The following is a 12,006-nucleotide window of genomic DNA, read 5'->3' on the forward strand; positions in this document are numbered from 1 at the left end:
TAATCTAAGCCGCACCTGAAAAATTAGACTCGAAATCAAGGGAAAAAATTTTTCCCTAATCTAAGCTGCACCTGAAATTTGAGACTCGAAATTCAAGGGGAGAGAAAAGTTTTAGGCCGCACCTATAAATCGAAACAAAGTTGGTCCATCTTAATATGAGACACAATTTAGGTCGAATGAATGATGATACAGCTACAGTAGTTTGGTTCGAGTCGTAAGCTTAGCAGTTAAGCTTTACCAGGTAGCCATTGCTATGCGTCAGACGCTCTGTCCTTATTTATTCGGGTACCCTTCCTTTTTCACGTGCTTCGTCTGGTTTGAATTGATTGCTTATTTTTCTTTGATCTCATAAGTGCCGTTCTCTTTGTTATAGGTGTTAACGTCACTCTAAGCAGAAAATGCATTACTGTACAGTGTCATGCATTGTTTGTCGCATTCTGATAATGAGTGTTTACGGCCTGTTGCCGCTCGTGGCATGGCTTACTTTTGTGCGCACTACCGCCGCCTACAATGAAAAAACAAAAAGAGGGAGGAATTGTCTCATTAGCGAAACAATGGCAAAGAGACTGCTATTTGTTGTTACTTACATTGCTGCTTTCTTTGGAAATGATCAACAAGAACCAAATAACAGACTGCGTATGATAGAAGATGTTCTGAACGAGAGTTTAGCGAAAATTTTTCTCCGTTTGAAAATCTTTGCAGACGCCTCTTTAGCACATTACTTTCCGCACAGAAATTAGTCATCTTAGATTTAAAAATCTAGTCAATTGCCGTGCTTCATTTCTGACTGTATCACTATTAGGCATAAGAATAATACGAATATAAACATGACATGATATGTATATTCTTCCGCGTTTGCTGTTGTCTCCCTCTAGTTTCGTAGTTTATTAGGCAGACAGATTTAAATGAGGTAGCAGCAAACACGAAAGAATACATGGTAAAATGTTTATACTCGTATTATTCTTATGGTGAAGAGAATACTGCATGTGATTCATAATTCATAAAAGTTGCTATTAGCAACCATCTCTTCTCACAGGTAGGAAAAAATTCAGAATGTAGAGTTGGCCATATTGAAAAAAACCCCAAACAGTCTTGCCAGTCGGATTTTCGTAGTACATTGAAATGCTGCTACATTTGAAGATGAACAATACGGAATTTGTATTTACTTCGTTGGATAATGTATTAAAATGCAGTGGTCGAAACTCGGGGCGGAGAAAAAAGCTCGTCTTCCACCTTTTTTTAAAATTTATTTACTGACGCAGAGGTTTTGGCCAGTATTTATCTTTGTGCCTGCAAAGCAAGCCTGTGTAGTGCTACATATATTCCATGGCAGAAGTTAGTTGTGGCGGCACCTACCAACATTTTTCAGAACTTCCGCTTACTTTGCACTCGATTGCAAGCTGCAGGCGGTTTTTTGGATTACAAAAATCGGAAAAAAAGTGCGGCTTAGATTCGAGTAAATACGGTATATCCATTGTGTCTGAGGGTCTGGCGAAATCTAGGTCCTCAGGGGATGCCAGAATCTCCACCCCATCCTCAGATGCAGAGCTTGTAGGTAGTAATGGTATGGGTGCCACCTCAATTTCCTTGTTGTTAGGGGTCTTCTTTTTGGATCTCTCTCGCTGCTCCTGACTCCGGGACTGAGGACAAGTGTGAAGCACTAATACCAGCTGCTTTTGAGCTCTTCAGCAACTGGCGGGTGTCATCTTTCCCACTAGCAGACAGCTGGGAAGGGAGTGACCCAAGGGACCCCTTCCTAGCGAGAGACGCCGAAGAAGGCTGACACTTCTCCAGCTTAGTAGTGGGGATGGATGTCCCCGATGGTTGGAGAGGGGGGGGGGGGGGGAGGGGGGGTTGCTCCCAAAGTAGGTGGTGTGGGAGCAACAGGGAGGGAAATGCCCCCCACCATCAAGGGGGCAGGTATAGTCTTCCAGCTGTGAGAGGTGACTGGCGTTGGCGGAGCTCACAGTACCAGAACTGTTGTAGCGGCTACGTAAGATGATGTCATACATACAGGATGCAGGGGTTCAAATTTTCTCTTAACCTCAGTGTAGGTCAGTCAGTTCAGGGTCTTGTACTCCATCATTTTCCTTTCTTTCTGGAGAATCCTGCAGTCTGGCGAGCAAGGCGAATAGTGCTCTCCACAGCCGACACAGATGGGAGGTGGGGCACATGGAGTATTGGGATGTGATGGGCGTCCGCAATCTCGACACGTGACGAAGACATATGGCCGAACTCCCAGCACTTAAAGCATCGCATCGGGGGAGGGATATAGGGCTTTACATCACACCGGTAAACCATCACCTTGACCTCCTCAGGCAATGTATCACCCTCAAAGGCCAAGATGAAGGCACCGGTGGCAACCAGATTATCCTTCGGACCCTGGCGGACACCCCGCATGAAATGTACACCTTGCTGGTCTAAATTGGTGTGCAGCTCATCGCCAGACTGCAAAAGAAGGTCCCTGTGAAATATGATATCCTGGACCATATTTAAGCTCTTATGGGGCATGATGGTTATAGAAACATCCCCCACTTTGTCATAAGCAAGTAAAGTCCATGACTGGTCAGAGAATGCTGTTTTGATGAAGATCTCATTTTGGACAACCCCTCCACCTCCCCAAACTTGTCCTCTAAATGCTCATACAAGGTACCGCGGTGAATAAGATTTTCTGCCATCCTTAGCCTGACGTTCCTCCCATGGTGTGGCCAGGGAGGGGAACTATTTGGGGTCGTACTTCTGGGGGTAAGATAGATACCGCCTACAGGAAAATTAAAGAGACCTTTGGAGATAAGAGAACGACTTGTATGAATATCAAGAGCTCAGATGGAAACCCAGTTCTAAGCAAAGAAGGGAAAGCAGAAAGGTGGAAGGAGTATATAGAGGGTCTATACAAGGGCGATGTACTTGAGGACAATATTATGGAAATGGAAGAGGATGTAGATGAAGATGAAATGGGAGATATGATACTGCGTGAAGAGTTTGACAGAGCACTGAAAGACCTGAGTCGAAACAAGGCCCCCGGAGTAGACAATATTCCATTGGAACTACTGACGGCCGTGGGAGAGCCAGTCCTGACAAAACTCTACCATCTGGTGAGCAAGATGTATGAAACAGGCGAAATACCCTCAGACTTCAAGAAGAATATAATAATTCCAATCCCAAAGAAAGCAGGTGTTGACAGATGTGAAAATTACCGAACTATCAGCTTAATAAGTCACAGCTGCAAAATACTAACACGAATTCTTTACAGACGAATGGAAAAACTAGTAGAAGCCAACCTCGGGGAAGATCAGTTTGGATTCCGTAGAAACACTGGAACACGTGAGGCAATCCTGACCTTACGACTTATCTTAGAAGAAAGATTAAGGAAAGGCAAACCTACGTATCTAGCATTTGTAGACTTAGAGAAAGCTTTTGACAATGTTGACTGGAATACTCTCTTTCAAATTCTAAAGGTGGCAGGGGTAAAATACAGGGAGCGAAAGGCTATTTACAATTTGTACAGAAACCAGATGGCAGTTATAAGAGTCGAGGGACATGAAAGGGAAGCAGTGGTTGGGAAGGGAGTAAGACAGGGTTGAAGCCTCTCCCCGATGTTGTTCAATCTGTATATTGAGCAAGCAGTAAAGGAAACAAAAGAAAAATTCGGAGTAGGTATTAAAATTCATGGAGAAGAAATAAAAACTTTGAGGTTCGCCGATGACATTGTAATTCTGTCAGAGACAGCAAAGGACTTGCAAGAGCAGTTGAATGGAATGGACAGTGTCTTGAAAGGAGGATATAAGATGAACATCAACAAAAGCAAAACAAGGATAATGGAATGTAGTCTAATTAAGTCGGGTGATGCTGAGGGAATTAGATTAGGAAATGAGGCACTTAAAGTAGTAAAGGAGTTTTGCTATTTGGGGAGCAAAATAACTGATGATGGTCGAAGTAGAGAGGATATAAAATGTAGGCTGGCAATGGCAAGGAAAGCGTTTCTGAAGAAGAGAAATTTGTTAACATCCAGTATTGATTTAAGTGTCAGGAAGTCATTTCTGAAAGTATTCGTATGGAGTGTAGCCATGTATGGAAGTGAAACATGGACGATAAATAGTTTGGACAAGAAGAGAATAGAAGCTTTCGAAATGTGGTGCTACAGAAGAATGCTGAAGATTAGATGGGTAGATCACATAACTAATGAGGAAGTATTGAATAGGATTGGGAAGAAGAGAAGTTTGTGGCACAACTTGACCAGAAGAAGGGATCGGTTGGTAGGACATGTTCTGAGGCATCAAGGGATCACCAATTTAGTATTGGAGGGCAGCGTGGAGGGTAAAAATCGTAGAGGGAGACCAAGAGATGAATACGCTAAGCAGATTCAGAAGGATGTAGGTTGCAGTAGGTACTGGGAGATGAAAAAGCTTGCACAGGATAGAGTAGCACGGAGAGCTGCATCAAACCAGTCTCAGGACTGAAGACCACAACAACAACAACAACACTTCTGTGCGATGAATTGGGCTTGTGATCGCTTAGAGACTGCTGGTGTTTCACCGATGGACTGTGCTTCATCATGTGTCATCCATCCTGATGCCACCCACTCCGACCCCCCCCCCCCCCCCCAGGCAGCACCAAGCCACAGCAAAGGGCACCTAGCAGGATGGCCATTGCCGGGAGTCCCGATGCCCCAGGGGGATGGGCATCTACCCCTTGGCATACGTGGGGAGTTAATGGCGCAGGCATCAGCAGAGCGATCCCTGTGTGGTCAGGGGGCTGCAACCAACAGGGTACATGGCGGCCCCGCCAGAAAGGACTGGCTACCGTGCTGGATATCAGGTGCAAAGAACTCCATGGTCATCGTCGACAGAGAGAGCGACACTGCTTAGTGCAGGGTGGAAAATGCACCCAGGAAGGTGTACTTGCCCAAGAGATGGAGAATGAGCAGGACTGAAATGCGATGACGAGAAAGTGAGCTGAAGATCTCAATGCATGGCGGACACGACCGTGCCCTTGCCCAACTGGCTCGCTTTTCAAGAAAATTTTGAAGAATGGAGATCAAACCCTACAGGGGACCATCACATAAGGGCCGAAATGTGTGAAACTCGTTTCAGTCGCCTCTTACAACAGGCAGGAATACCTCAGGTCTATTCTTACCCCCAAACCCACAGGGGGGCCGAATTGTGGGATCGACTTTTTTAAACAACCTACACAGCGATGTACGGAAAGGTCGAAGGAATTACACCCTGCAGCCATTCATCCTGGTGGGACCTCGTTTGTGAGAAAGCGACAAAAAAACATTTTGAATTTTGCGTAATGCTCTACGGCTTTAACAGGGTATCTACAGATTTTCAGAGGATCAAATTCATGACCTTTTTGTGACACTTTCATTTTCATTACCTCTTTAGCTATATTCAGTACCTTTCGAAAATGTGTATGGCACAATCACAAAAACTTTTTTTTATGAACCTGAAGGCTGGTTAAAATGAAAGCTGAATGTAACAATTCTTATATCGCTTAATCTGTATGCCATGATGAAAAAGGTAACCGTCGTGACTTGGACTATACCTTTATCAAATGCTATAAAAACATGAACCGCTCTCATAGGATGGGGTGTGACTATTTTCAGGTTTGTTTATCACATCAATTAGAATGCATATTGTTTTAACACAGTAACATAGCAAAAACATACAATTTTCCTTAAGGAAATATGATGATTTTGAAGGTACAAAATGTATGTAAATTGTTAAGCTTCACAGTAAAAGATTCAGTGTTTAAGTTTCTTAGCTAAACTTGAAATTTCAACACCTAAAACTTCAGCCTCTTCTTTTGCCTCTTCTATAGTCATTCTTTTTCATTTCCGAGATCTTTTATTTCTTGAACTTCCTTCTTTTAAGATTTGCCAGTTCATTTTCGTTAGATTTCTTCTTTTTAAAGGCTTCTACTCCTTTTGATGAAGCATTTATGACAGCTAGTATCACTGATTTTGATTTGCCCACATTCAGTTTTTTAACACTATTAAGTAACGACTGCATTGCACTGTAAACAGTTCTTTCTGCAACAATTGGATCTTCTTCTAAATTTCCAACTAAAACTTCTTTGTTAACAGAGAAGCCTCTTTCAATTACAGCATTTCCATTAAACATGCCTAACAGCTTCTGCATGAACTTGAATAAGACCTGTTTCGCACTTTGCAGTAAATTCATCAGAAAGTGATTAAGTTGGTCCTTCTTAGGACTGAACTTTTTCAGTCCCCCCCCCCCCCCCCAAGAATATTCCCAAATTCTGAAGTATTCACTCTACAATATGTCAGCTGTTGATGGAGTCATGTCAGGTGAGACAAATCACAAGCATCTAAAAAATACCTAAATGATGTTGCCATTTAAAAAAATTAATGCTTGAAATCAGCATCTTCCGGCGGACTGCCACTGTCAGCAATGCACTTCTAAAGCCGCTCTTTGAAGTTGGTTTCCACTCTCTCCAACATTGCTCTGTCAGTCTGAATGACTTCCACATGAATTTCTTCCTCCAGTTCTTCAAGTGATGTGGTTTATGCTAGTATACACATGACTTGAGGTAACCCCATGGAAAGTAGTCACACATGGACAGGTCTGAGGAACAAGAAGGCCAATTACTGTCACCAAACTAGGAAATGACGCGACCAAAAACAACAGTCCTAATAGCTTCCGTCGATATTCTTGCTGTGTGAGCTGTGGCCCCATCCTGCTGAAAGCAAACTCCCCATATAGGAATACGTCGTCTTCTTAGTTTATGTATGTCAAATTCAGTGACCATCTTTCTGTAACATTCCAAGGTTACACTTACAGTGTCCCCCATTATCTTCTTGGAAAAACTATGGACCAATAACATCGGCACCAGTTACAGCACACCAAACAGTCACCTTTGGGCTATGTAATGATCTAATGACATTTCTGCTGATCTACCGCTTTGTTCACACGAAAATGAGATTCAACACTCATAAATAAAATAATAATGTCATTTTGCTCAAGTATGGCCTCCATTTCACATGCAAAATTTAGCCAATGTACATAATCTCTAGGGTTCAATTATTGCCCCATGGCCATTTTGTAGGGATGAAATCCTAGAGCAGTATACAAAATATGCCTCACTGAATGATTACTGGGACACAGTCCTAGCTGATCGACCACAACTACGGAGTATGGCATGCCGAACTTCTTCAACATTTTCTGCAGTGCGTACTGAGTGAGGAGCCCCTGTTTTCTATTCATCACTGTTCCTCATAAACGAAATGATTCAGCCAAATGTAAAATGTTGTTACACGTGGGAACACTATCATGACTCGCAAGATTGAAATGGCGACGAAACTCACTATGAACTGCAACGATGGACTCATTATCATGCATAAAATTATTGTAAGCAAACACACAATGTTGCACAGTCCACGGCTCCATGAACTCGAATAAACAAAATGGCAGAAGCTACCAAACATGTGATCACGTGACCACTTTCGACCCCACTCCTATTAGCTGAGCTTGAACGCTAACTGTTCTATGAACATCCGTCCTTTCTGCCTACCATTTATGTTGTTTTGACACAGTTTCCTCCAGTGCAATTGTCACATGACAATTTCTCGAAATTGAGCTCTGCATAACTTTGGGTAATAAACATGAGCCAACTTTGACCATCATTAATTCCAAGGGACTTTTCTCAGCAATTTTTAGATACAGAGTTTGTAAAATACCTCTGCACTCATTTCAGAAAATAACCAGCAAAGACATTGATTACTTTCATGACTGCTTGTTCATTTTCATTATTTTTTCATGACTTTCATGATCTGTAGACACCCTGTTTATTAAAAGTAACATTAATTTACAGACTGTCTTCATAGCATAATGGTTAAGGTACTGACTTCACATGCAAAAGGGTCCATGGGTTCGAACCTCGTCAGGTGCTTTGGCTTTTTTTTTTTTATATATAACTCCTTATCTAAATTACTTGATCATTAAGTTTATTTGATCAATTGGTTTAAAAGTAATTTTTTCTATTCCTTAGCCACATCATTAGTCATCAAATGAAGTACATCATTTGCCTTCATTTTTCTACATCATTTGTTCTCATTTTTCTTCCTATTAATCTTTTCCAACTTGGTATCCTTGTCCATGTGGTTTTGATTATTTTTAACTTCCATTTTATCACCTTACTTTTTGTCCATGTTTTGAATATATTACTTTTATTTCTCCTTTTGCTTAAAATTTAATTTTACTTATTGTTCCCCGATTTTGTTTAAAAACGTCCTCTACATCATTTTGTCCATAATGCACTAAGAATTTATTACTTAAATATCTATACGATGACTACCATCCATGTACATTTTGAAACAAAAAATAATTTCTTGACACCAAGGCACAATCAAAACCAACATATTTCGTCTTTTGCTTTTTAACTCACATATCAGCATTTTCAAATGTTTTAATGTATGATAGATAAACAAATGTAATTAAATTCACATGCACAAAGTTTCCAAGTGGAAAAAGAACGATAGGAAGAAAAAAATAGGGGCAACTGGGGACCTCTCCTTGTCAGTGTCTGTGACTGTGACGTCAGATCACGTGACCTAATTTACATGTTAGGCAGAGGGAGGGTGAATCTTATTTTCGATTCATTCAACACACCTGCTGGTATCACTACAAGGAGAGTTGACCAATCAACTATGTTCTAGCTCAATCGAACATGTTACAAATTATGTAAAACACTGGAATTTAATTTGCAAGATGCATTATGTCAATGCCTTACAACTGGATTTTTTTAAAAGTGCTATTTGTTAAAAGCAGTGAGGAATAACATTATTCTTACGCGGATGTTGCTGGAACTGACAGATATATTCCTTAAAAGTGGGATTTCCTTAAAATCAAGTTCATTAATTCAGAGTTTTGCTGTATTCAGGGTACATCGCACAAATGTGGTTGTTTGTTTGTTTCACTCTTGTATGCCATTTGTATACAGCTGTAAACTGTGTACAAAGAGAGTTAATAAAGTTCAGCAGAATTGGAATATGTGTCATAACATATAAGAAGTATTTTTGGGTGTCATGAAAGTTGGGAAAAATTACAACTATCTATATGATCAAAAGTATCTGGACACCCCCAAAAACATATGTTTTTCATATTAGGTGCATTGTACTGCCACCTACTGCCAGGTACTCCATATCAGTGACCTCATCAGTCATTACACATCGTGAGAGAGTAGAATGGCGCACTTTGCGGGACTCGCAGACTTTGAACATGGTCAGATGATTGGGTGTCACTTGTGTCATACATTTGCGTGAGATTTCCACACTCCTAAACATCCCTAGGTCCACTGTTTCTGATGTGACAGTGAAGTGGAAACGTGAAGGGACACACACAGCACGAAAGCATACAGGTGACCCTCATCTGTTGACTCACAGAGACCACTGACGAAGAGGGTCGTAATGTGTAATTGGCAGACATCTATCCAGGCCATCACACAGGATCATCATCAGGAACCACTGCAAGTACTATGACAGTTAGGTGGGAGGCGAGAAAACGTGGTTTTCATGAATGAGATTTTCACTCTGCAGCAGAGTGTGCGCTGATATGAAACTTCCTGGCAGATTAAAACTGTGTGCCCGACCGAGACTCGAACTCGGGACCTTTGCCTTTCGCGGGCAAGTGCTCTACCAACTGAGCTACCAAAGCACGACTCACGCCCGGTACTCACAGCTCTACTTCTGCCAGTACCACATCTCCTACCTTCCAAACTTTACAGGTTCGCAGGAGAGCTTCTGTAAAGTTTGGAAGGTAGGAGACGAGGTACTGGCAGAAGTAGAGCTGTGAGTACCGGGCGTGAGTCGTGCTTCGGTAGCTCAGTTGGTAGAGCACTTGCCTGCGAAAGGCAAAGGTCCCGAGTTCGAGTCTCGGTCGGGCGGGCACACAGTTTTAATCTGCCAGGAAGTTTCGTGGTTTTTATGGTTGAGCGGCTGCTCATAAGCGACACATCATGTCGGCATGCCAAACGACACCTCGCTTGGTGTAAGAAGTGTAAACATTGGACGATTGAACAGTGGAAAAAAGTTGTGTGGAATGATGAATCACGGTACACAATGTGGCGATCTGATGGCAGGGTGTGGGTATGGCGAATTCCCGGTGAACGTCATCAACCATCATGTGTAGTGCCAACAGTAAAATTCGGAGGTGGTGGTGTTATGGTGTGGTCATGTGTTTCACGGAGGGGGCTTGCACCCCTTGTTGTTTTGCATGGCACTATCACAGCACAGGCCTACAATAATGTTTTAAGCACCTTCTGGCTTCCCACTGTTCAAGAGCAATTCAGGGATGGCGATTGTATCTTTCAACACGATTGAGCACCTGTTCATAATGCGTGGACTGTGGCGGAGTGGTTACACGACATAAACATCCCCGTAATGGACTGGCCTGTGCAGAATCCTGACCTGAATCCTATAGAACGCCTTAGGGATGTTTTGGAACACCGGCTCCATGTCAGGCCTCACCGACCGACAATGATACCACTTCTCAGTGCAGCATTCTGTGAAGAATGCGCTACCATTCCTCAAGAAATCCCCCAGCACCTGATTGAACGTATGCCTGCGAGAGTGGAAGCTGTCATCAAGGCTGAGGGTGGGCCAACACCATACTGAATTCCAGCATTACTGTTGGAGAGCACCACGAACTCTTGAGTGATTTTCAGCTGTATACTTTTGATCATGTAGTGCATCTTCTTTTTCCAACAAAAATGTCTTCAAATATTCAATAATGTGTAAGAAATATACAAACTGCTCTTCATCCCATACTGTGTACAAAAATTTGTGTAACTCAGGAGTCTGTTGAACATCTGGAAAGGGGAGGGGGGTAACTACTTTCATATAGCATGGATGCCAAACTAGAACGGTGAAAATAATAATGTCAAATACATTCTTGTTCACATCAAGAGCAAGTGGGATAATTTAAAGTTGCTTAACACAGAAATCTTTCACAAGTATTCTTGGTAACAACAAAACACATCTATGTAAATTTACTTTACCTTTTCAGGAACAGAAATTTCTGACTGACTGATGTGGGATAAAGTTCTGTCCTTTATTTTTTCTGCAGATTTTTCAGGCTTCAATACAGTGGGACTAAGTGAAATAAGTTTATCAATGTAAGCCAGAGCCTGATTAGAACCTGGACATTCTACATCTGCGCCCTCCTCCTTCTTCCTCTCTGGTTGAATAGCAACGTCTTCTTGCCTACAATGAAACAATAACTTTTTTATCCACCACATTCTAAAATTACTCTTAATAAATAATTTATTTGCGTTTTTCATGCATGAGAACATGAAATAATTAAAAGGAGAGCTTCTGTAAAGTTTGGAGGGTAGGAGACGAGGTACTGGCAGAAGTAAAGCTGTGAGGACAGGTTGTGAGTCGTGCTTGGCTAGCTCAGGTGGTAGAGCACTTGCCCGCGAAAGGCAATGGTCCCGGGTTCGAGTCTCAGTCTGGCACACAGTTTTAATCTGCCAGGAAGTTTCATATCAGCGCACACCCCGCTGCAGAGTGAATATCTCATTATGAAATAATTAGTTTAAAACTCTGCCCTAAACACCCAGACAGTATTATTATTATTATTATTATTATTATTATTATTATTATTACTACTACTACGTACTGGTTCATCAACAACAGTGGTTTTTGATAATATCCCTCACATAGTAATAGCAGAATTACCATGAAACTTCAGCTGTCAAAATGAAGGAGTTCAGTGTGGTCAAAGCAAATACATTCTCACCATATACTATACTAAGCAGTGGACAAGCACTTAGGAAAGTTGGAAAAAAAGCACACACACAGACACACAACACACACACACACACACACACACACACACACACACACACACAGAGAGAGAGAGAGAGGAGAGAGAGAGAGAGAGAGAGAGAGTGGAGGGGGGAGAGGGGGATGGAGAGAGAGAGAGAGAGAGAGAGAGAGTGGAGGGGGGAGAGGGGGATGAGAGAGAGGGGGGGGGGGGGGGG

General features: G+C 42.1%; 1 protein-coding gene across 3 annotated transcripts in view; it reads right to left on the reverse strand.

Moving 5' to 3' along the window:
- LOC124795253 (transforming acidic coiled-coil-containing protein 1) overlaps positions 1 to 12,006 on the reverse strand; it is a 214,961-nt gene that overhangs the window by 69,522 nt on the left and 133,433 nt on the right. For all 3 annotated transcript variants that reach the window (XM_047259195.1, XM_047259197.1, XM_047259196.1), the window contains one exon: positions 11,020 to 11,224. In XM_047259195.1, coding sequence (XP_047115151.1) covers positions 11,020 to 11,224 — 205 coding nt within the window. The remainder of the gene's footprint in view (positions 1 to 11,019; positions 11,225 to 12,006) is intronic.

Source organism: Schistocerca piceifrons, chromosome 4, assembly GCF_021461385.2.
Source record: "Schistocerca piceifrons isolate TAMUIC-IGC-003096 chromosome 4, iqSchPice1.1, whole genome shotgun sequence".
Lineage (NCBI taxonomy): Eukaryota > Metazoa > Arthropoda > Insecta > Orthoptera > Acrididae > Schistocerca > Schistocerca piceifrons.